This window comes from Nomascus leucogenys, chromosome 7b (assembly GCF_006542625.1).
Source record: "Nomascus leucogenys isolate Asia chromosome 7b, Asia_NLE_v1, whole genome shotgun sequence".
NCBI lineage: Eukaryota > Metazoa > Chordata > Mammalia > Primates > Hylobatidae > Nomascus > Nomascus leucogenys.
The window spans coordinates 13,138,440-13,163,557 of NC_044387.1; the positions used below are offsets into that span (position 1 = coordinate 13,138,440).

Consider the following 25,118-nt stretch of genomic DNA (forward strand, 5'->3'; position numbering starts at 1 on the left):
GGATTAATACAGGAAAAAGCTGAAGGGAATCCCCAAACAACAATGGAGAGAGAATCTTGGGATGTCAGCTGCGCACAGGCCCAAGGGGCAGCTGGCCCAGATAAGATGAGCTTGGCAGTCTCCACGATGAAATCGTCCCTGAGGCTGGACTCTGGAAATTCCGCCGTGTGGTTTTTACGAAGCTGTAGGAACGTGTGGAAATGCTTAGTCCAAGAAATCGAAGATATTTTTAAAAACCAAAAAACGAAGCAAGTGAAAAAAACGAAGCAATGATGAACTCCTGGCCGAGCAGGAAATAATATTTACATTGCATTAATCATGGGAACACTGGATATGCATTTAACAGAAACTCACACTGAGAAGAGGGGGAGAAGGGGTGAGAGTGTGTAGGAAATGTAAACTTCTCCTCTACTATAAGAGGAGTCAGTAGATAATGGGTAAAATCGAGGGATTAAGACATAAAAAAATCAATATGATATTTAGCGAGAAAGAGTTTAACTGAGGGAGCAATTGCTGAGTGGGTGGGATTACCTGTGGGACGGGAGGGGCGGGAGGGATGCGGGAGGACTGCTGTTTTTTGCTGTTATAAACCTTTTCAGCACTACAGTAGTCCACTTAGTGCAGTTTCAGTTACCTGTGGTCAACCACAGTCCAAAAATATTAATAGATTTTGAAAGAAAAAGACAGAGACTGAGAGATCACCATCACATAACTTCTGTTACAGTCTATTGTTATAATTGTTCTATTGTATATTGTATTATTAATTGTTGCTGTTCGTCTCTTAACTGTGCCTAATTTATAAATTAAACATTATCTTTCTCCACCATCGCAGTGTGTGGTTGACTCCGTTTCTCGCCACAGCTTCTCACAAGACTTTCAGGATCAAGTGATTCCTGCACAAGAAACAAAAGCAAAACGGTCCCATTCCCCAGTGGATTTGTATGAAAACTGATAATAACATCAGGTACAGCTCCAAAAGGAGATATTGGAAAGAACCAAGCTGGGTCTATAAGGAATTGAGCATGAGATGCTACACATATTTATGTTGTATCAAGGTTGTGAGCATATTACCATAGCAAGCTGAAAATGTCACCACTATCTGGACAGCTGGACATGTTTGATTGGGAAGGTACTTTTTCTCTTTGTTTATATGCTCTGCGCTAGTAGGCTGGGTTCAGTAATACATAGGTGAGACCTTTTATTTTTAAAAAAATTATCAGCCCGTAATCCCAGCTACTCGGGAGGCTGAGGCAGGAGAATAACTTGAACCCGGGAGGTGGAGGTTGCAGTGAGCCAAGATCGCGCCACTGCATTCCAGCCTGGGCGACAGTGCGAGATTCCATCTCAAAAAAAAGAAAAAAATTATCAGGCTGGGCGAGGTGGCTCATGCCTATAATCCCAGTACTTTGAGAAGCTGAGGTGGGAGGATCGCTTGAGGCCTGGAGTTTGAGGCTAGCTTGGCCAACATAGGGAGACCCTGTTTCTATTAAAAAAAACTACCATAGGTATGTAAAACATCATACAGGAAAAAATAATAGCATATATATACAGGTTCTCTACAATCCACGGTTTCAGGCATCCACTCGGGGTATTGGGATGTATTCCCTGAGGCATAAGGGGCATAAAGGGGGGACTATTCTACTAGTTTCTAAATTTACTTGCAAACAGTACTTTGATAAAATAAAAGCAAATTAAAAAATCATTGCATTACAGATAAGGAATCCTGAAGGAGGGAGTGTTGGAGAAGAGGAGGGCTCCGGAGAAGGCTGCCAGAGCAGCAGATGCCTAACTGGGCTGAAGGTGAAGAGGGGGACCTGGAGTGGCCTGCTAGGGACTCGCGGCACCGGTGAGGTTCAGATGGAGGCCCTGGTGCTTTAGAACGAGAAGAGCGCCGAGTGGCGGGAGCGCAGGCTGAGGCTCGTTACGTGGGGTCCCTAGGCCGTGGTCGGGACTGCGGATTTTATTTGACAAGGAACAGGTGGCCATAGGAGGGTCTCAAGGAGGCAGCTGGGATGACTTATGTTTATAATGGACTCACTCTCTCTGCTGAGTAGGGGGCGAGGGTGGAAGCAGGTGCAAGGTGATGATGGGATGGAGGAGGAAAAACCCTTCTTTACTGTCTTAGGGTCTCTGGCTGGGCTGAAGAATTAAACTGACATAAGGCAGATCAGCAGGAGAAAAACATACAGATTTCATTTACATGTACAAGGGAGCCCTCCCACCCCCCGCCCAGATGACCAAGACCCAAAGCAGTGACTAGGCATAAAGGCTTTCGTACCAGGTTGAACAAAGAATGGCAATTGTGTAACTAGGAAGATAAGGAATAAAAGATCTGTTCGTACAGATCTCTTTTGGCCTTGACTCCCCTTATCTGGTAATGTCTTTCCTCCTCCTGGCATAGGGAAGGCGTCTTTCACAGGGCATTTTAGCTCCTGCTTTCAGGAAGAAAAGGGGAGGTCAGAGCCCCCTTTCTGCATCTGCTGTTTCTGAAGTGCCTTTAGTGCAAAGAAATCAATATGCCAGAGTGGTGTATTCTGGGGTGGCGTGTCCTGAACCCCTTCAGTGGCCTGGCTCAGAAGGGAGCCTGTGGATGGAGAGCAGTGGACGGGTTCCAGGCTGGAGCAGTAAGGCTCGGTGCTGGGGAGGTGTGTGGCGGGGGGCACACTGATGAGCATTCACTCCTTTAACCTTCGCAAGAACCCCCGGGCCAGGCAGTCAGGTGTGTACAATCTACTGAAGGAGAAAACCGAAGTTCAAGTTCAGTGCACGGCAGGGATAGAGCTGGGGCTCAAACTCCCCTGTCCAGTCTTCAGCCCCTGTACCCCAACCTGCAGGAATAAGTGAACGAATACATGAGGCTGGGTGCACCCAGGGCACGGAGGGGTGAGGGAAATCAGCAGAGGAGGAGGCCCATGCAGGTGGCAGGACTCGAGGGTGCAGTGCCAGGTGGGCTGCAGCGGGAGAGCTTTATTCTGAGGGCAGTGAGAAGCCGTGGGTAGGGGAGGGCGGTCAGTGCCATGGAAAACCCACCCTTGACCCTGAGGACACACTCCCAGGAGCCCACCCACACCTCATGAACTTGTATGGACAAGGACAATGGGAGGCTGAGACCTGGAGCCTTGCCCCGGGCACACGACAAATGGAGGGGCAGCGTTAAGAGACCAGGCTGGCTCCGGGTGGAAGCGGGTGTGTCCTACTGTGTGCTGCCTCACGCACGGTGGCACCTCTGGACGAATTCAACTTCCAGTTCTCTGCAGCCCCAGGTACCTAGTGACAAAGGAGGTCCAGCCCTGGTCCCAGGGAATGGCCCAGTTTGGAAAGCAGCCTAGGTACAGCCTGGCACATAGTAGGTGCTCAGCCAAGACGCGTGTCCTTCTCCCTTCCGTCTCTGACTGTTCCTTTCCTTATCACTCCTGTGCTGAGGCAGGAATCAGCACAGGCAGGGGCACGGCATCCCAAGACAGCTGGGCCTGTGCTCAGGACCATAGGCCAGAGTCTCTTAGACCAAAGATCAGTAAATATGGCCCACAGGGCAAATCCCACCCACTGCCTGTTTTTTTGTACAGCCTACGAGCTGAGAATGGTTTTTACGGATGACCATTTGCAATCGGTTTGATGAAACACTAACTCTAACTCCAATTAAGCAAAATGTGATGCCTCTAAAAAGAACTCTATTCTTCTCATTAGTGGACCCGCATTACAAAACACTGGACTCAATTATTATTATTCTATTTTGAGTTTTGTCAGTTACAAAATAGTGAAAATCTGTTTTCTCACTGCACAATGATTTTGCCCTCAAAGCCTAAAATATTGGTTCTCTATTCTGTCCTTCCACTCCTCACCCTGCCCGGGGCTCTCCAGGTTTAACCAATCCCAGGACTAATGACCCCCACCCGGCCTCCCCGGTGGCCCGTGCTGTGGCCGGTGTGCCCGACTGCAGGGCTGGACTGTGGACTCCCAGGCTGGCCAGCCCCACACCCAGCCTTGCCTTGGGACACAGCTGTTGCCCCGGGGGACCTGTGCCGCAGTGGCCTCCAGAGCTGCTCTGGCTACTGGCTGGCAGCCTCAGCTCCCCTGAGCACTGAGCACATTCTTTTCTCCAACTCCCTGCGGGAGCCAAGGCCAGCGGGCGTGGGTGGCTGAAATCTCCCCGGTAACAGGGTCTGCCCCTCTCCTGCTCGCTCTCCGGGCCTCCTCCCTTAACCTGCACCCCGCCCCCCACCCCCCACACCTGCTCTCTGTCCCTCAGCCCCTCCCTGCTTGCTCCCTCCACGGGCTCCATGTCACCATCTGTGGCACAGTCCCTCTCTGTCACTCTCCCTGCCACCCCCTCGTTCTCCTTCCTCCCTCCTGCCTCTCTCTGCATCTCTCCCTCTCACCCGTGTCTCCTCTCCTCTCTTTCCTCCTCGTCTTCTCCCTGTCACGCATCTCTCATCACTCCCCCTCATTCTGCCTTTCCTCCTACTCACGGTCTCCTCTCCCTCTCTCTCTCTCTCTCTCCCCCTCCCTTTTTCTCTCTCTCTCTCTTTCTCCACCTCCTCCCGACCCCCTTTCCCCTCTATTTCTATTGGCTTCTGCGTCCCTTGCTCCCCTCTTCTCTTCTTCACCCTGGGAAGCTTCTCCCCCCAATCCTTGCCCCTGCCCCCCCCCAGGATGTGTCCTGGAGATGGGGGGTGACGTACCAGGCGCTGGTTGGGAAGTCAGGGCCGGAGACCAGATGGGAGAGGCTCTGTGGACAGCTGTGGCCGAGGGCCTGGGAGGGGACCTGAGCCCGCAAGCAGTCTAGAAGTGGGTGCCGTGTGGGGACCCCAGTTAGGAGTGCCCTGGGGGCACCTGGGGACTGGGCAGGGAGAGGGGACAGCAGAATGATAACCAGCCTGGCAGCAAGGAGGGAAGCCCTCACCCCATGGGCAGGTAAGGAGGCTGGGGCCCGGATGATGTCCCGAAGGGTGGGGTCCCGGTAGCCCATGCTCTACCCAGGATGAACTTGGGAGGCTGGGGCTGGGGAGGCAGAGGGTGGGGAGTCCCAGGGAGGCAGGAGGGAGGCCTTCCTGTGACCTCCTGGTGGGCTGCAGGGGCAGGGGCATTAGTCTCAGAATCTCGTGCCACGATTCTAGGATCTCGGAATCATAGAGTCGCAGGCTGTCAGGGCTGGAGGGAGCCAGATGCATCGTGTCGTTGGTTTCCCCAGCTCACGTGGCAGCTCTCCTGAGCTCCCCCTCCATAGCCGGCACTGTGCTTGGCACGCCTCCGTTTAATCTTTGCAAACAACCCTGGGAGGTGGGTCCGCTTGTCTTCCATGTGACGAAACTGAGGTGCAGGGGGGAGAAGTGACTTGCCCGAGGTCACACAGCAATTTGGCATCATCGCTGTGCAGCAGAGCCCAAGCCCCCAGTGCTGGGCCTGTGGGGTGTGCTCCTGGGATCAGGCCCCAGGCCTGGGGTGCCAGTGAGTCAGTTGGCACTGGCAAGCATAAGCCAGGTGTCTTTGGGGGGAAGGCCCAAGCGTGTAGAGGACAAGCAGAGAGCCAGGGGCCATCACCCTGCACTATTCAGGACTGTCACGGCCTTTGATTCTTCTCAGCCTGAGGCCTTCAGAGGAGCCAGTGTGGCCAGGAGGTACTGATGGTTTAGAAGCAGATAGAACTGGGTTCGAATTCTGGCTTCTCACTCTCCAGCTGGGTGACCCTGTGAAGCTTACTTAACCTCTCTGAGCCTCAACTTCTTCCTCTCTAAAAACTCTCCCTCTTGGGCTTCTCAAGGATCTCGTGATGTGAGTCCGAGGCTTCCATCCAGGGACAATGTCCCACCTTGGAGCTCTCCTTGCTGAACTGCTTGGCTGTTCACATTTGCAGCTGTTCTGGGTGATGTCCTAGGTTCTGGGGCTAAGTAATAAATCATTCAGGGCCCCTGCATTCAAGAGCCAGTGTTCTCGCGGGTGGGAGATGGGCAAACGGATTGGGGTGCCTGGCCTCCCTGAACTATTAGGGCTGTGGGGCTCATGGCAGCCACTCACCCTCTCTGTGCTGTCTCCTCCTGAACAGTCCTCCAAGGAGTCCGCCCCCAGCTTTCAGGCAAGCTTGTGCCAAAGATAAACCAGACAGGGAGGAAAAGTCCCTCCTTCTCAAGGATGAACTAGATCATGCACAGGATTCCAGCTCTTTGAAGAAAAGACGGCACCTCAATTGCAGGTCTGGCTTACGTGCGTGGAAAGCTGTAATTTCTCTGCTTCTGCTCCCTGGGCCCCTCAAACTTTGACAGGGAAGACCGGCCAAGATAAAGGTGGAGACAGAGTTTTCCAGGAGGGGGCCAGGGGTTCTGGGAGGGGCGACTGCATGCCCTGGTACAAAGGAGGGTCTGGCTAGGCACACCGTGTTCCTGCCAGGACCATGTGTGTGTCAGCGCATGCGCTCGTGGGTGCACAGACGTGTGCTGGGCAGGCGTGGGGGTGGGGCAACCTCAGAGCTTACCCCCAGTGGGCTACCCCAGGGGCATCTGTCCCTGAAGCCTGGAAATTAGGTCTGCCCAGCTCCTTGCTTCTCTCGGGAGCCTGGTGCTCCCCTCCCTCATCTAGCCCTGGCTTGTGATTGGCTGACCAGCAGGGATGCTATAAAGAGGATCTGCGCACAGCACAGGGCGGCAAGGTGGATGGTGACGCGGGTCCCCTACCAAGGAGGCAGGACTCTAAGGTTCCAGGTTCCACAATTCCAGGTCTGAGAAGCACTCATTCTAGCATTCTGAAATTCTAACATTCTCTGATTCAAGGATACTGAGTCTAAAATCTCATGGCTGTAAGATTCGCTGACTGTTCTAAGAATTCAAAATTCTATTTTTAGATCTCTAAGGGTCCATTAGGCTTTGAGTCCATGATCCTCATAGCTCAAAGCCCTGGGGGCAACTGGGAAAGAGGGATGCCAGTTGGGCACTCAGGTGGGTGCCTTCCCAGGCCTGGCTTCAGTTTGCCAGCCTGTGGAACGGGCGTAGAGGTGGTCACTACAGATCTTTCCAGATTTGCCCCTTCCTAGCTGTGACCAGAACATGTGACCTCACGTTTGCTCCCTATCTGTGCAGTGGGGATGACAGTAGTGCCTCCCTCATAGGACATCAGAGGATACTGCAGTTCACCAGCTTAGCCTGGCACCTGGCACAGTCAGGGCTCAGTGATGAGCAGCTGGCAGCACTGTTAGGATCCTCTAGCCCACTGTCCAGGTGCCCCTCCCTTAGTGCTGCTGTCCCAGGCTCAGGAGACCTGATGAGGGGTTGGGGAGAAGGATGGGTTGAGGAGAGGTTGGGGGATGACCCAGGCTCAGAATTATTCTCTTTTCCCAGCCCCAGGAACAGGGAGGAGATGCTCTGAGCCCAGCCAGCTCGGGATGCTTTTGGAGAAGCCACGGCCTAGGGGTTCCTTGCTACCCTTGGCTTCACCCAGCCTGGCACTCTGAGCCCACTGCAGCCCCAGGTCCTTGGGGCAGGGGTAGCCAGGCATGCTCAGAGGCGTTTCTTTGGATTTGGGGTGCCTTCCCTTCCCAGGAGCTTTGCACATCAACAGTCACATCCATATAGGGCAGTGCGGACCACAGCTCCCATTGGAGGGAGGAAGTGCAGGCCCATGTCGGGGATATTAGAAGAAGGGCTTCTCCTCTGAGAGATTTCTCCTCCCTTCAGGGTTTCCTGCAGGGAGAATCCGAGGACAGCCAGGAGCCAGGGGATTGGGGGATCATTAGGAAGAGGGGGTGCAGTGGGTGGTCCGGGCCCCAGAAGGGGCTCCTGCTTCCAGCCTGGCTCTGCCTGGGCCTCCTCCTGAGCGTGGCTTTCTGCAATGGGGCCTGACATTCCCCTTGGCATTGGACTTGGTCCGCTGCAGGCTTCTCTGGTTCATTCGATGCCTGACACTGAGGCAGAGCTGGTGCCTGTGTGAAAGTGATGGGGCAGAAGGCAGTGGGGAGGGTCCAAAGCTGGCTGGAGACTCCACACGGGAGGGGATCAGAGGCTCATGGGGGAGCCCGGAGGAGCCCCAGCTTCTTCCGAGCGGGCATGGGATGAGAAAGGCACTAAGAAAGCACGTGGAGTGGGGCGGGGGGGCGCTCTTGCTTGTGCTGCAAATCCCTTCTGAAAATGCCCCTTCTCCGGGCAGCTGGCCCCTCCAGCCAGGGGGAGGGGCTACTCTTGGATAGCATCTAAGTGAATTGTAAAGTTCTCCAACCCCAGCCGGCCTCTGGGGAGAAGGGGCCTCAGCCACCTGCCCCCCAGGTTCACAGCCAACCTTCCTGGGCAGGGCCTTTGAGAGGGGCACAGTGGGATGGCCCAGGCTGAGGGGGCACCTAAGGACTCTGACTCCCAGGGGAGGGGATATCCCGAGCCTGTAGTTCTTAACTCCATTTGGAACGTGAAGAATCTGATAACAGATCTGACATTAACCTTCACCTGGAGTTCAGGGTGTTCATGGATCCTCTGAAGTTCATCTAGGGAGCGGGTTTCCAGGTGAAGGTCCTGTGATACGAAGCAGTGTTTTTCAGATGTGAGGGTGAGACCTGTTGGTGGCAATGCAACCCGCTTCACAGGGCCCTGCCAGCTGGGGCCTCACATGTAGAAAGGAAGGGCAGGTATTGGTTGGTGGAACAGTATGACTTCATGCCACACACCACACCCTCACTCCATGATGGAGAATGATCCCCTCACCTCCCTGAGCCTCAGTTTCCTCATCTGAGAAAAGGGGATAACACGACTCAGCCTTGCGGGGCTGTGCAGGGTGAATGAGATGGTGCGTGCTAAGCACCTCCCATCTTCTGAAATCTCTCAGACGACGGGAGGATGGGCGTGCAGCAGGTCCCCAGGTTCAGCATGATGGGAGGGGCAGCACAGAGAAAACCATTCTCTGCTGTGACCCAGCTGTTTTTCCTTCCCCCAGGCAAATAGCTGACTGCTGACCACCCTCCCCTCAGCCATGGACATGCTTCATCCGTCATCGGTGTTCACGACCTCAGAACCTGAGAATGCCTCCTCGGCCTGGCCCCCAGATGCCACCCTGGGCAACGTGTCGGCGGGCCCAAGCCCCGCAGGGCTGGCCGTCAGTGGCATTCTGATCCCCCTGGTCTACCTGGTGGTGTGTGTGGTGGGCCTGCTGGGTAACTCGCTGGTCATCTATGTGGTCCTGCGGCACACGGCCAGCCCTTCCGTCACCAACGTCTACATCCTCAACCTGGCGCTGGCCGACGAGCTCTTCATGCTGGGACTGCCCTTCCTGGCCGCCCAGAACGCCCTGTCCTACTGGCCCTTCGGCTCCCTCATGTGCCGCCTGGTCATGGCGGTGGATGGCATCAACCAGTTCACCAGCATCTTCTGCCTGACCGTCATGAGCGTGGACCGCTACCTGGCCGTGGTACATCCCACCCGCTCGGCCCGCTGGCGCACAGCTCCGGTGGCCCGCACGGTCAGCGCGGCCGTGTGGGTGGCCTCAGCCGTGGTGGTGCTGCCCGTGGTGGTCTTCTCGGGAGTGCCCCGCGGCATGAGCACCTGCCACATGCAGTGGCCCGAGCCGGCGGCGGCCTGGCGAGCCGGCTTCATCATCTACACGGCCGCACTGGGCTTCTTCGGGCCGCTGCTCATCATCTGCCTCTGCTACCTGCTCATCGTGGTGAAGGTGCGCTCAGCCGGGCGCCGGGTGTGGGCGCCCTCGTGCCAGCGGCGGCGGCGCTCCGAACGCAGGGTCACGCGCATGGTGGTGGCCGTGGTGGCGCTCTTCGTGCTCTGCTGGATGCCTTTCTACGTGCTCAACATCGTCAACGTGGTGTGCCCACTGCCCGAGGAGCCTGCCTTCTTCGGGCTCTACTTCCTGGTGGTGGCGCTGCCCTATGCCAACAGCTGTGCCAACCCCATCCTTTATGGCTTCCTCTCCTACCGCTTCAAGCAGGGCTTCCGCAGGGTCCTGCTGCGGCCCTCCCGCCGCGTGCGCAGCCAGGAGCCCACTGCGGGGCCCCCGGAGAAGACTGAGGAGGAGGATGAGGAGGAGGAGGATGGGGAGGAGAGCAGGGAGGGGGGCAAGGGGAAGGAGATGAACGGCCGGGTCAGCCAGATCACGCAGCCCGGCACCAGCGGGCAGGAGCGGCCGCCCAGCAGAGTGGCCAGCAAGGAGCAGCAGCTCCTACCTCAAGAGGCCTCCACTGGGGAGAAGTCCAGCGCAATGCGCATCAGCTACCTGTAGGGGCCTGGGGAAAGCCAGGGTGGCCCGAGGAACAGGCAGAAGCCATGGGTGTGCCTAGGGCCTACTTCCCAAGGTGCCACAGGCCCATGATGGGATGTTGAGGGGCCTGGGCTTTGATGCTATTGCTGCCAGGACTTGCTGTGTGACCGTGGGTAGGTTGCTTCCACTCTCTGGGCCTTGTTTTCTCCTCTGTGACTCAGGGATAGGAGTCATCAGCCTGGATGAGCTATGGCAGATGAGAGGTTTGGAGGGCACTGTTGCTGGGCTGACCTGGCTGAGTGGGCAAAAGGTGGGTGCAGACTGGCCTCCCCCCAGGGATGGAGTGTCTTGGGGCATCAACCAGAATCTTGGCCCTCAGAGGGATAAACCAAGGCCAGGATTTCTTGGGCTCAGAGTCAGGGACACAGGAGCTGCTGGGGGCTGGGCTGGAAACCTAAACAGAAGAAAGCCTAACCTGGTGGGAGGAGTGAGGCAGAAATGATCAGGCCCCACATCAGCTGCCTCCCCTCGACTGTGAGGCCTTGGACCAGCTCTGCTCCTCTCGAGGCCTCAGGCTTTACCCGGGGAAAACCCAACAACCTCCACGCCCTTTTGGCCCAGGCGGTCAGCGCTGGAGGTCCTGTGCTCCTGGACGGGAAGAGCAGGTGAATTTCCTAGGAAGTGAATGAAGTCCAGCTTCAGGGTCTCTCACTGCCTGGGCTCTTGCAAGGCCCTGCATCTACTTTTGTATTTGTCATTTGGTATTCGTTTTCTTAAAGAAGGACCTCAAACTGCATAAGCTTAGGCCACCCAAAGCCTGGCTCTGCCCCTGCTGAGGTCAGCCACCCAATCCCCAAGGAAGCTCACATTGGGTCTTATGGCTGGAGTAGGGGCTCCCGGGGGTTCCCAGGTCTTTTGAAGGCTTCCAGGCGCCTCCTTGCAGGAGGGGCCATCCCTGTTCCTCTCCTTGTGACCCATATTCTCCCTTCCTGGAGACCGAGGCAGGGACCCAGCCCATGAGGACTGGCATGGAAAGGCAGAGCGTCTGAAGAACGCTGTGAGGAGAAGGAAGAGGAAGGGAGAAGAGGAAGAGGAAGAAGAAGGAAGAGGAAGACAAGGGGGAAAGGGGAGGATGAGGAGGGGGAAGGAGAAGCACAGATCTGTTTCTTGGAGCCGTCTTTGGCCCCCCTGGGCTGAGCTCAGTGGTAGCATCTGTGAACCTGAGTTGCCAACAACAGCCCCACCCAACCAGTACTGAGGGAAGGACATGATCAGGGTGGAACAGCCAGGGTGCAACGGCAAATGCACAGAGTACAGACAGGCACAGGGCCTGTGTCCCTGAGGGGCCTGAGAGTGCTGCCAAGAAGGGCTCAGGCCTTAATAAAGCCCTAGGGTGGAGCTGGCTACCAGGGATATTGGGAGGACTGGGGAGCTACTGGTGGGTGGGAAGCAGGCCTCCCCATGCCCTATCATCCTGGTGACTACAGGTCGGGAGGCCCAGGGAAGACAAGAAGAGGCTGAAGTGGGACTATCGAGGGGGACCATGGGGAGCAGCCACCATCCAAGGCTGGGCCTAGACTCCCTCCCAGAGATAGTCCCTCAGAGCTGTGGTGAGGCTGGCCCTGGGAGGGTGAGACCCCCAGTGAAATCCCTCCGTTTCCCCACCCCCTGCAGAGGGCAGGGGTCGTCAGGGAAAGCACAGGAACCAGACTTTTGGAGACTTGGATCTTCAGCACACCTCAGGGTCCTGGGCTGGCGTTGGCCTTCCGGGCCTCAATTTCCCCATCAACAAATGGAGGTGAATCCCAGCTTGGCTGCCTCCTGGGATCTAACGAGAAAATGAGTCATGTGAGGTAACTTCCAGGCTCACTGCAATGGGTAGGGTGGGGTGTATCAGATTATAAAGTGGGGGTGCCCTCCTCACCCTCAGGCTTGGCCTATACCCCCCCTCTCCTTCATCAAGTGGCCTCTCTGTGTTTGTCTTTTGGGGTGAGGACACTGTAGGCCATGAGAAATGGGCAGTTGGGGGGTCAGAGGCCAAGGGTCAGGGAGGCAGGGCTTGGGGAGAGTGTGGGACCGTCAGAGGAGAAGGAAGTTTACAAAACCACATTTTGTGTGGAGATGGAGGCTGGAGGCCCAGGGACTTGGTCTGGGGTTTTTTGAGGAAGATCTGAGGGTCCAAGGGAGGAGGGATGCCCTGGCCTTCTGGCCTTCTCTGGCTGATTCTGCTTTCTTGCTGCCTAGGACAGGAGAGTAATGTCCTAGAAGGGTCCCTGGGAGGCCAGTTAAGAAACCCTTTGCTGCTTCTGTCTCTAGCTCTTGTCAATAAAGACGGTGATACCTGATAACAGCTGTGGCCTGGGCCAATTTCTCCACCAGACACTGTGTCCAGATGGGTGTGAATGTGCAGGCGTGTGGGCTCCGTGCACCCTGGCCTCTTTGGGTGTGACCTCCCAGAGTCCAGGTCCTTCAGAGAACATGGAAGATACCCTTGATGGGGCTGAGCCCACATCCTTATAGATCTTGATCCAAAAGCAGTAGATGTCCTTTCTCCCTATTATCTAAATAGCAGATTTCAGGGAAGAAAGTGGATTGGCTCCAACTAGGTCACATGCTGGTCCCTTGGGCCAATCACCAAAGACGCGGTGATAGGGTGCCATGGTTGGCCAGGTGCGGGTCATGTGCCTACATTTCCAGCCAGAGAGAAGGTAGGGCACTGTGATGGACACTCTGGCCTGGCCTGTGGGGCAGGGGTGGGTCAGGGACAGCCTACTAATGGCTAGGGGAGGTGGGCCAGGCACCAACAACCAACAACATGCGGGTCTGGGCGTGTGTGGGGTTTGCTGTGTGTGGCTGCCTTTGCTGGGTGTGATATTGTGTGTCCAGGTTTGTGTGAGCCCAGTGCAGGGTGCATAGTAGGTGGTCGGGACATCTTAGCTGCGTCTGTGAGTGAATGTGCACTGAGGTGTGACATGCGGCTGGTGTGCAAGTGGTGGGAGCAGAGGAACTGCTGGGGCCCCAGCGTTGGGTGGGAGTGGCTGCCTGGGCAGGGTCCCCCGTCTGGCCCTGGCAGCCCTCGCTTCCCCACCACACTGGGTGTCCCCGCCTGTGCATGCTCACGTGCAGCCTGCGTGTACGTGTGCTTGTCCCCCACACACGTGTGTCTGGCAGCCTTGTGTTCCCAGGGCCTGGCAGTGCTGCCGTGGCCTTTCTTAGGAGTATCTGGAATGAATGAACAAAGGGGGCCACTGCATGTCACAACTCCAGGGGGGACTGTACACGCTGTGCCTCTAACCTCCTGTGAAGCTACAACATGGCGCCTCTGAATACACGAGTGATAAGGGGCGGGGGTACTGAAGGAGCTTGTATGGGGTTGGGGCTAGAATCTGTGGGTTAGGGGAGCCATTGGGGCTGTAGGGTGAGGGGAGGCTCTGCAGTTGTGCGCAGGAGCAGGGAGGGAGGAGTGATGATAACGCACCTTGCCCACTCCTCTCCTCCTCCTCCAGCCGTTGAAGTTGCTCGGACCAGAGGCTTTACCTTGAACTTGTCTCTCGGAGGCAGTTGCCAGGCAACAGCCCTTGGCCACCAGGCTCTGGACCAGGACTTCCTGCATCAGCATCAGCATTGTCAGAGGGGAGCTGGGAACCCGCAGGGCCTGGGGCAGGAAAGACCACGGCCCCCAGATCTTTGGGATCGTCTTTACCTAGAAGGGATGGGGCAGGTGGAGGCCACTGACCCATGGGAGTTGACAGCCGGACTCCACAGGACTCAACACAGAAGAAAACACAGCGAGCGGTCGGGCTGAAGCCTGTAATCCCAGCACTTTGGGAGACCGAGGTGGGCAGATTGCTTGAGCTCAGGAGTTCGAGATCAGCCTGGGCAACATGGTGGAACCCCGTCTCTACCAAAAATACAAAAATTAGCCAGGCATGGTGGTTCATGCATGTGGTTCCAGCTACTTGGGAGGCTGAGGTGGGAGGATCTCTTGAGCCTGGGAGGCAGAGGTTGCAGTGAGCCGAGATTGTGCCACTGCACTCCAGCCTGGATGACAGAGGGAGACCCTATCTCAAAAACAAAACCCCAAACCAAAAAAACCCACCCAAAACAAAAAGAAAAACACGGCAAGAAGGCCAGGCTGTAGTGTGAGGGGCACCCCCTGGAGCTGTGCAAGGCCACCATCCCGCCAAGGCCTCAGGGTACTCCCTGTCTCTGGCAGGTCCTGGTGAGCATCTCAGCAAGTCTGCTGGAAGGCTGAGGGAGAAATGTCTCCCCGAAAGTCACGGGGCCAAAGTCAGCAGGCCTGGGCCCTGTGTCTCCCGCAGCAAACCTACTGTGTGGCCTTGGGCCATTTATTTCACCTCTGGATGTAGTTCACTTAGCTAACAAAGGCTTTTCTGAGCACCAGCTGTATGCAAGGACCTGACATGCGGCTGGGGGCCAGTGCAGGCAAATGGACACGGGTCCTGCACTCTTAGCACTCACAGGCAACCACATAAGGAAGTGTAGCCCTATTTTGGGGGCTCAGTGGGGAGGGAGAAGTGCAGTGTGCTCTGGGAGAGCATAAGGAGGGTTGGGGGCTGGTGGGAGCTGCATCTAGAGTGGAAGTTTCAGCCTAAGTGTGCCAGGCAGAGGTATCTGCACGTGCTAAGGCCCTGAGCTGGAGGAAGGCAGTGAGTGAAAGGAAGAAAGGTAGCAAAGAGGCCCCTTTTTAGGGACAGAGGCTGTGTCACACAGGGCTTTCTAGGGCATCCATTCCTGTTAAGGCTGAATTCTGTCCCCCCTAAATTTCTATGTTGAAGTCCTAACCTCCAGAGCCTCAGAATGTGACGTTATATTTGGAAATGGGGTCATCACAGTTGTAGATAGTGAAGAGGTCATACTGGAGCAGGAATGGCCCCTAATCCAATACGACTAGTGTCCTTAAGAAGCGGGGAGGCCAAGCACGGTGGCTCATGCCTGTAATTGCAGCATTTTGGGAGGCCGAGGCGGGCGGATCACCTGAGGTCAGGAGTTTGAGGCCACCCTGGTCAACATGGTGAAACCCCATCTTTACTAAAAATACAAAAATTAGGCATAGTGGCATGTGCCTCTAATCCCAGCTGCTAGGGAGGCTGAGGCAGGAGAATCGCCTGAATCTGGGAGGCAGAGCTTGCAGTGAGCCGAGATCATGCCACTGCACTCCAGTCTGGGCAACAGAATGAAACTCCATCTCAAAAAAAAAAAAAAAAAAAAAAAAAAGATGGAGATTCAGACACAGACAGGCACCCAGGGAGACGCCACGTGAACATGAAGGTATCACTGGCATCCGCAAGCCAAGGAACGCCAATGATTACCAGCGCAGCAGAAGCTAGGAGCAGGCCTGAAACAGCTCTTCCTTCCCTTGCAGCCCTCAGAAGGAACTAACCCTGCTGAGGCCAAGCCTGGACTTCTGCCCCCAGAACTGTGAGACAATCAGTTTCTGTTGTTTAAGTCACCCAGTGTGTGGTGCTTTGTTAAGGCAGGCCTAGCAAACTCAAAATTCCTACTTGCAAAATGGACATAACGGCTCCTTCTCTCCTGGGTCTCCCAGAGGACCTGTTGGGTTAACCCATTCATTCCTTCAAACTCTCCAACAGGGTCCAGAGCCTGGTGGCCAAGGGCTGTTTTGGGTCTGAGCCAGACCCAAAACACAGTTCCTAGTCCAGGGCCCATAGTTTAAAAACAAAACTATGAAAATGGGGGCTGAGTGGACGGGAGTGATGCTAGGGGTGGGGAGAGCTCTGAGGCCACTGGTGTCCCTGGTGGCCACTAGCCATGGCAGACAACACCCTCCGGGAAGACCCAACAGGCAGAGGGCAGCCCAGGCCCCATGGGGACCTTGGTTCCTCCCCAGAATCCCAGCAGGCCTCCAGCAAGCCTCACAGCAGCGTGTACCACACTGAGGGGTGAATGACGGGTACACATGAGTGCACACTTGTGTGCGGAGGGTGAGACAAACCTTCACTTTCTCATAGGCTCAAAAAAAGTGCCTGGGCCGGCTGGGCGCGGTGACTCATGCCTGTAATCCCAACACTTTGGGAGGCCGAGGTGGGCGGATCACAAGGTCAGGAGATCGAGACCATCCTGGCTAACGCGGTGAAACCTCGTCTCTACTAAAAATACAAAAAATTAGCTGGGCCTGGTGGTGGCACGGGCCTGTAGTCTCAGCTACTCGGGAGGCTGAGGCAGGAGAATTGCTTGAACCCAGGAGGCGGAGGTTGCAGTCATCAGAGAACGTGCCACTGCACTCTAGTCTGGGCGACAGAGTGAGACTCCATCTTAAAAAAAAAAAAAAAAAGGTGCCTGGGCCACACTCAGGGTCCCCTGGGGTCCCAGACACCTCAGGTTCTGGCTCACACTCTCCTGGAACCCACATCCTCTGTCACCATCTTACAGGTGGAGAAACTGAGGCCTACGGTTGGGGTGGGGTGTATCGGAGCCTAGCAGGGGAAGAGCTGGGATGTGGCCTCTCCACCCTCCTGTCCGCTTTAATGGCCGGCAAATGTGTCAATATTTGCTCAGGGGAACTGCTGGCTCAACAGGCCCCAGAGCCTGCCTGGTCGCTCCCTCTGTAAGATCAGGTATTGCCTCTGAGCTCCAGCCGAGACCCTGCGCCTGCTCTTCAGAAGGGAGGGGCTCTCCCCGCTGGGCCGTATCAAACGGCAGCTACCAGAGGGAGAACGGAACAAACGCACGATGCCCATTACGTGGGCAGCAGTGGCAGGTGAGCTCCTGGCCACCCAATCGGGTTTGAACCCCAGCGCCACTGCCTCTTAGCGCTGAGTGCCTTTGAGCCAGCCTCAGAACCTCTCGTAGACTCAGTTTCCTCATCCGGAAAAACGGGCTCCCACGCCCATCTCAAAGGCCCGTCGCAGGGCTGCGGGGACGGCTGGCGTGTGGCTCTGTGCTCCCCAGGTCCGGCAGGGGGCGCCGCGGGTCCTCAGTCCTCGCCCGGTCGCCGCGTGGTATCCGACCCGCAGCTCCGCTCGGCTGGACTCGTCTCTATTCGGCTACACTTGGCTCCACTCGGCCAGGCTCGGCTCTGCTCGGCTGTATTCGGCAGCACTCGGCCAGACTCGGCCTTGTTCGGATCTGCTCGGCTTCGCCCCACGCCGGAAGCGCAAAGGCACTTTCCCGGCGCAGCTGCGGCTCCGCCCTCCGGGCGCGAGGCCCGGCGTTGTAGGCCAGAGAGGCAGCTCCTTGGCCCTTGGCGCTGTCGTGGTTGTGGGGGTCCCGCTTGCCTGGGCCCTGGGCCATGCAGAGGGAGACACGAGCCAGGGTTTGAGGCCGAAGCGGGTGGAGAGAGAGGGGCTCCCCGAGCCTGGCGTGGGGGCGTCGTTCGCCTTCTTTTTGCAGGGAGAAAGGGAGAGGTTGGCGCCAGCCGCACGCCCCAACAGGCAGGCTCTGCCACTGTTCTGTCGTGTCGGGGGAGGAAGTTGCTGCCCCTCAGTGTCCTCCAACAATCAGCAGGTTTCCCGCCGGGGCAGAGGGCCTGGCGCGGCGCTGGCGCTCTCCAGACTCAGTGTCCCCTTTTGTAAAACATGACAGCCCGCCCAACTCCGCTGAACACCTTTGGGATCCGAAGTCCTGAAAGCCCAGGACGGGGAACCTGCGTCCGGAGAGCGAAACTTTCCCCGGCCCCTGGGCAGGTCAACGCGGGGGATTCGGTAGAACCAGGCCTGGGGCTCTCCTCGCGGGAGGAAGCCGGTTTGTGTGTGGGGGTTGGGGGTTGCTGCGGGGACTGCGGGGGTTTGGAGGAAGAAGCGAGTGCATGGGCGCCCTGGCCTGCCCCAAAGTTCCCTGAGGGGACGGGCTGGTGGGACGGGCGGGGGGCGGCGGGCGGGGGCCGGGGGGCGGGGAGCGTCCCAGGTTCCCCGGCGTGGGGGCTCTGCCCGGCAGGAGGCGCTCGCGTCTTCCTTTGTTGAAATTGATCTCTGCGCTTGAACAATTAGATCTGTGACTTGCCACTCACGGCCTACATAGCGGACGCCAGAAATCATCATGTTTACTGTCCTGTCTCCTTTTTTGACAGGCACACATTTTATTTTTTAAATACATGAAGCGCGCGGTGCTTTGTAAGCGCTGACTGAATGTGCCTATTTTCACACCCTCTCCTGACCCTGGGCTGGAACGTGGGCGAGTGGAGGATGGTGGCCAGGGGCTTGGCTCTTGGTCAGTATGTGCCTCATCTATCTCGTCTGTAAAATGGACAGACGAGGTAACACGTGTGCCTACCTCAGAGCATTGTTGGAAGGATTAGAGGAGTCAAGACATGGAAGGCCCACAGAATGGGTGGGGCAGAAAAGCCAGCTTCTGGGGGCGGGGGAAAGGGTGGGGAGTGGCTGTGGAAACAGGGCCTGTACCCTGGGTTTCTGCGTTGGGGTTACTCCTTTGCTGCTGGGGGTGATAGCAGGGTGATGAGAGCCACCCTGGGCCTGCGCTCCTCCTGGTCATGCTGTTGTCCTGGGTCCCAGGGTGCCTGGGAAAGGGCACACAGCTTTACTGATGGGTGGCCAGTGGGGAGCGTCCCCATCGGGCATTCCACCAGTCGGCTCCGATGGTCCTGGCCTCCCCATGTTTATCTGGCCCAGGGACACCAAGGCTCAGAGAGGTAAACTTGCCCCGAGGCCACACAGCTAGGAGGGGGAGCTGAGTCATCACCCAGGTTTGTCTGCCCCAGGGCTGGAGCTCTGTCTCCAGGCCACCTGGCCCGCTGAGGAGATCGTCAGAAAGGCTGGGATACCAACGGATGACGCACAAATGGAGGAATTTTCAGGCACGGTCAAAGCTAATGGGAGGGAAAATATTGAAGTGTAATATTCCAGAGTTCTCTCTTGTCTGCTCTGACTCCTTCCAGCTGCCCTGCACCTAGAGGGACAGGAGGCTCTTCTCCGGGGCATTGCATGGCCGGGAGCCAAATGAGCTGGCCCCAGAACCTGGTGAGTTGCCTGGCTTTTCAGACCTCAGCCTCCTCACCTGTGAAGTGGGTTGAGCAGCTCTTCTCTGCAGAGGAGCTGTTGAGGGCGATATGGAATACTGCCAGGCACACAGTTGGCCCTTGACAAAACCATTCCTGTGTCCCCAGCCTGTTTCTCCCCAAGTCCCATTGATCATTCTCTCCATCCCCGTTTCCTCAGAAGGTCAGGTTTTCTAAGCCCGAAGGCTTGGAGCCAGCCAGGAGCTGTCTCCCTCTCCAGTGCTGCCGACTCAACCCTTTTCCCTTAGAAGCTGCAGGGAGGGAGGCTCCCCTTGGCTCCCTCCCTCTGCAGCCCTGGCTCTGCGTCCTGGGAATGCTGCCTGGGGCAGGGCCACGTAGAGAGCAGGGCCAGTGCAGGCCTTTAGGTGTTCCCAGCGGCCAAAGTCCTTTAGTCTGCTTTCCTTTGGGCCCCCTTGCACCCCTGAATGGACGACCTGGGGGATTCCAAGTCGGTTTAGGAGGGGTGACAGCACAAGGCTGGAGGTTGGGAGAGTCTGGCTGTCATCCCAGCTTGGACTGCAGTCTGCTACGTGACCTTTGGGCCAAAGATAAATCCTCCCTGGGCCACAGTGTCCCTGCTGGTCAGATGAAAGAATCAGATGAGATCATTTCTGATGATCTTTCCAGGCTTCATATTCTTCTGTTTGATTATCCCCCCCCAAATAAATTGGAAATTGGAGGCCCAAGGATGAGCCCTGGTTGAGGATGCACAGCCCAGGGGCTGTCCCATCCTCCACACTTTGTCCAGCTGTGAGTGGGGACTCGGATTTAGCACCTGAAGCCCCAGATTTAAATATATCCCCACTCCCCGCCGGGGTCCCCGCACTCCTGCACCTCCCTACTCCCAGGACGGCCCTGATCTGCAGGCATTGTTCCCCACCCATGCCCAAGCCCCAAGGGAATTCCATCGGGTTGGAGAGTCTTCCCTTCTGTAGGGGGCTTTGCTCCTCTCTACCAGTTATGTGCCCTTGGGCAAGTCACTTCAGCCGCCTGACCCCAGCTCCCTAGGACTAATTGAAGTAATGGATATAAACACCCTTTGGGGACCAAAAGCCCCTAGAGAGATGAGACCTGGCCCAGGCAGTAAGTCCTCGACAAATGTAGAATAGGAAGATGCTGTAAACAAGCCGGCCAAAACCCACCAAATCCCTTGGTGGAGGGCAAGGGACATTTGAAACAGTCTTTATACAGGAGTCTCGGGCCCCAGGAAGCCAGGGCAGAGAGTCTGTGCCAAACTTCCCCGTCTAACAAGAAGGAAACTGAGGCAGGACCCTGCCAGACCCAGAGGCAAACGGGCCACCCTCCTGTGAACTTGTTGGGGGTCATTTCCACAGGGGAATAGTTCTAGAAGACCAGGGTGAGTCAGTAACAGTGGCAGAATTCCAGTCAGAGGAAGAAGACTTTGGTGTAGCTGGGGCTGGAGCATGGAGGAGCGACTTGGCTGCCGCCCTGGCCCCGTGTCAGAGGTGTTAGAACCAGAGCGACTCCATCTTGAGTAGGGGCTGGGTAAAATGGGGCTGAGACCTGCTGGGCTGCATTCCCAGGAGGTTCGGCATTTTTAGTCACAGGATGAGATGGGAGTCGGCAGGACTGGTATCATAAGATATAGGTCATAAATAACCTGCTGATAAACAGGATGGGGTAAACAAGCCGGCCAAAACACACCAAATTCAAGATGGTGATGAAAGTGACCTCTGGTCATCCTCACTGCTCATTATACACTAATTATAATGCATTAGCATGCAAAAAGACACTCCCACCAGCGCCATGACAGTTTACAAATGCCATGGCAATGTCCAGAAATTACCTTATACGGTCTAAAAGTGGGAGGAAAATCTGGGAAAGTTCTGGGAAAATCTCCTCCCCTTTCTTGGAAAACTGATTAATAATCCACCCTTTGTTTAGCATATAATCAAGAAATAACTATAAAAACAGCCAACCAGCAGTCCTCAGGGGTGGTCTGTCTATGGAGTAGCCATTCTTTTGTTTCTTTACTTCTCTATAAACTCGCTTTCACTTTACTCTGTGGACTCACCTCAAATTCTTTCTTGTTCGAGTCCAGGAACCCTCTCTTGGGGTCTGGATTGGGACCCCTTTCCAGTACCATTTTTCTGGTGAACCACGAAGGGACGATACCAGAGAAACCCCCAACCCAAAGGAAATAGACTACAGCCCCAGTTGGCTGACTTTGGGTAAGTGAGGGATATTTTATTCTGGGTAATGTATGGATTTGGGTTAGGTTCCCTCCTCAGAAATAGGGGGTTAAAGGCCCATCTTAGTAAAGGGCAAAGATGCTTGTCAGAAATTGGGTTAGAGGCCCAACTGAAGAAGGTTGGAGTCCTTAGGGAGTTAGAGGTCCTCCTCGGTCAAGTCCCTTGGTAAGGAGAAATGGATTAGGCACTATGGGATGTTAACCACTATTCTCTTTGGATTAATCTGCCTTTCACTGTTTGCTGACAGCTGTGAGTGACAGGATTAGGCACGTACAGGATCATGGGACATGGGGAGCTTTCTTCTCCCCAAAGGGGGAAACTTCAGAGATGATGAGATTGCTGGAAAAGATACCTTTGCTACTGACAAGCGACCTCCTGAACTATTGACCCAGTGTCAGTGGAATGGATGCCTCTGGCCTCCCTGAGCTCCTCAGCTTCTCCACCCCCCAGCAGGCAATGCTGTCTTTCCTCTCTCCTTTCTCTTTTCTATCTTTTCTGTCACTCAGGGTGACTGTCCACTCTTCCATCTTGCCCAGCCACCACATGTTGAAACTCCTGGTTGGAGGGCATTCCACCTCACTTGGAGTGGATGAAAGATGACAAGGGCCATTGGGAGCAAGTTTGAGCCTTGCCAGATTGATGTTGGGCACTGAGTGGGGTGGCCAGTATCCTGGAATGGAAAATGTTAATTTGGTTTCCCCATGCAGCCTGTTGGACAGCATCTTACAAAATTAAGAGGCTTTTGCCTGTGGTTCCATGAAATGGAAAAAGACGATTTTCTTTTGTAACGTATCTTGGCCCCCATAGCAATGGCACAGTAAGCAGGGCCATCAAAGCCACAGAGAGAAAGGAAACCCAGAAACCTGGCATGCTGGCAAAGGGTAAGAATTTCTTACCAGTCAGGCTTCTGGCCTCTCTTGGTGCAAACTGGTTGAATAAATGATAAAAATCACTGTTTGTCTCTCCTGCAAGGAATTTGATTAATACGAAAAAGAATTCGTGGGGGCTAGTCTTAAGCTTTAGAGAATCTGGTGTACTTTGTGCTACAAATTTTTCTTTCTGTGTCAATCTGTCATAAAAAGAGGTACTATAGGAGAGAATGTGGGCCTAGGACCTCTATCAGCCCATTATTCAAGTTGGCCTAGCAAACTCGTCAGTTACAAACTTTGCGGCAGGTCCCTGAAAGAAAAACTAGATGAGGTTTCTGTCTTGTCTTTTTTTTACGTCCTTGGAAGTTTAACCTTGTGACCATGTGGGAGTACTTTCTCTTAGTCTCCACCATCCAGAGGACAGGAAGTTGGGGCTTCATGTGATAGCCCTAAAAATTATCCTGAGCAGTTAAAAGCCTTTGCAAGCTTGAAATTGGCTTCCCTAGGCTCCTTCCAGGAAGGAAAACAGAAACTGTTGAGTGCCGTGGCTCAGTAGCTAAGGCTTTGTCCTTTCACAGTGAGGACCCAGGTTCAATTCCCACCTTAGGGAATGAGTCCTTTCTGGTTTAATATCTATGTGACCTTTGCCATTTATTCATTCTCCTCTCTTCCATAAACAGCTTCTGACTTCTCGTTTGAATTTTCCTTTCTCTGCGCTACCCTTGGTGATTCTAGATCTCATAAAAACTGCTTATCACCTCTTTGAAAATACCTTGTATACCTGGGTTAAGTGCTAACCTTAGTTAAGGCTTACCGGTTTCACCTGGGAAGTTACTGTTGGTGAAGTTCAAAAGCCAGAAATACTGGCTGTTTGTCCCGGCTAGAGTCTGGTAACAAGATTTGGTTAAAAGTCAGCTTAATTAAAAATGGATATCCAAGCTATACATATATTTAAAAGGCCTTTATCCCTTTTTTTTCTCTTCTTGGCTCTTATTTTTCTGAAAAAAAGTTTTTATTTTCAGTCGACTTAATTTTTTTCCCCATTTTGTCTTCTTGCCACTCTTGATGCCCCACCTGAGAGGACCTAAGATAAATTTTAATAGCCTGGGACTTCTCGGGAAAAACAGGAGGTGCTACAGACCCTGTTTTGGGAGAAACCTCTGTTCTCCTCATGGACCCCCAGGAATTGAACGCAGATAGACCACTCTCAAAATCTAAGGCTCTGCTCTGTTTTGTATTGTGTTATCTGACAGTTTTGACTTTTGAGGATATCAGAAATTACTTTGCATTTTAAGAAAGCTTTTAGCCTTGCTATGTAATAACTAGGTGGGAAATATACTTTTAGGGATGGCTAATGGCAGTTTTGTGGGGATACTTGGCTCTTCGCACATTTGGATCAGAAAAGCATGCTCTTGGCCACCTAGAAAGTATGGAAGTGTCCCCACCCTCCATTGAAAGATAAGACTGCCATGGGGGATGAGCTGATTCCCTCTCTTTGGGATCCAGGATCCAATATAAAAATGAGACCCTTAATTTTGGGGATCTGTTTTGCCTTCCAGCTGTGCCTGCTTATTAGGCCTTAGAAACTGCAGGCTTTCCTGGCCCTGTTTCTTGAAGGGCTCCACCCTGAAGTCAGTAATCCAATTAAGAAACTTAAAAATTGGCAAATGAAAAATCTTACAACTACTGGATCTTCTGTCTGTGTATTTATATATGTTATGTGTGTGATGTTGATATATGAAAGAGCTCTGATTAATTGGCTTAAAAATAATAAGTACTTAAATCAAATATTTTGTCGGAAAAATAGAAACATTAATGCTTTTTGGTTCACATGACTTTAATAATCTTTGAGAAATAAAGACAGTTTTAAAGATTATCCGTAACATTAAAATATCTTCAAACTTTAGACATTTGGTCTAAATTAGGCAGGTCAGATTTTAGGTTTGCTAAATGCTTCAAGGTCATAAACTGCATCATTGACTTTTGAAAATTGCCCAGCTTACCTGCTTTGGGGCCATTAGATTCTAAATAAGGCCTGAGGACTTGTCGAGTTAGCCATGCCCCCAGCTATGCTGGAAAGAGTCAGACCTTATCTGCACTTCTTCCTGGTGTCCTAGGCTCCACACCTGGAATATAATTAAAACCGCTTACTTACCAGGTTTTTCACCAAAAAATAAAAGTTGCTAAGAGTTAACATTGTAATATGTTATATGTAATTGAGACTACTAGAGAAACAGTTTTGTATGCAAGGTGTGTAAGGAAAATATCATATGCTTTTGGTAAGAAGATTGTAAGAAAGCCTGGGAATGTGGATTTTCCTCCTGCTTTAGAGGGTTAAAGGATTGTTTCAAGTTAGGTAGGATAAAGCTGAAGGTTTGAGCGAGTTGTGGAAGGTTTGTGAAAGATTAATCTTGTAAAAGAAATTCTGTGTGAACTTATTGGCTTAAATTAAAGGGATATTATTCAGTTTTTCCATAAATTAAATATGGAATAAAAGTATAACAAGGTTTTCTTAGAGCACTGGTATACTCTTTAACAAGAAATTGTAAAGAGCTATAAAAGGTTTATGAGACTCTTACCTCATGGTCAAACATTAAAACTGGATAGAGTTGTCTATAAGGCTTTATTATGAATTGGGTTTGACATTAATAGTACACAAATACAAAGGTAAAATTTGGCTTTCTCTCTTGAACAAGTTTTTCATGTAATATTGAAAAATAATTAAAGATTTTTGTTTGCTTTTTGAATAAGCTATAGGAAAAAGAAAGGAAAGAAAAGGGACAGTTTTTTTGGAAAGCTAGGTCTTCCCTTTATCAGTGAGTAAAAGTTTTTGCCCTTAAAAACATCTTTGAGTTATCATTT

At 53.8% G+C, this 25,118-nt stretch overlaps 1 protein-coding gene across 2 annotated transcripts; it reads left to right on the forward strand.

Annotated features, from left to right (window-relative positions):
- Positions 1-4,252: 4,252 nt before the first annotated feature.
- Positions 4,253-12,527, forward strand: SSTR3 (somatostatin receptor 3). 2 transcript variants are annotated; one of them, XM_003264717.4, is made up of 2 exons: positions 4,253-4,914; positions 8,908-12,527. In XM_003264717.4, exon 2 carries the CDS (start codon positions 8,944-8,946, stop codon positions 10,198-10,200), a length of 1,257 nt encoding a protein of 418 aa, XP_003264765.1. In that variant the 5' UTR covers positions 4,253-4,914; positions 8,908-8,943; the 3' UTR covers positions 10,201-12,527. The 2 variants fall into 2 exon arrangements, with proteins under 2 accessions (XP_003264765.1, XP_003264766.1); XM_003264718.4 differs by lacking the exon at positions 4,253-4,914 and adding an exon at positions 6,044-6,190.
- The last annotated feature ends 12,591 nt before the right edge of the window (positions 12,528-25,118 follow it).

Bases quoted from the DNA above. Each gene is read 5' to 3' on its own strand.
- SSTR3 (XM_003264717.4), top strand. From the start codon at position 8,944: ATGGACATGCTTCATCCGTCATCGGTGTTCACGACCTCAGAACCTGAG.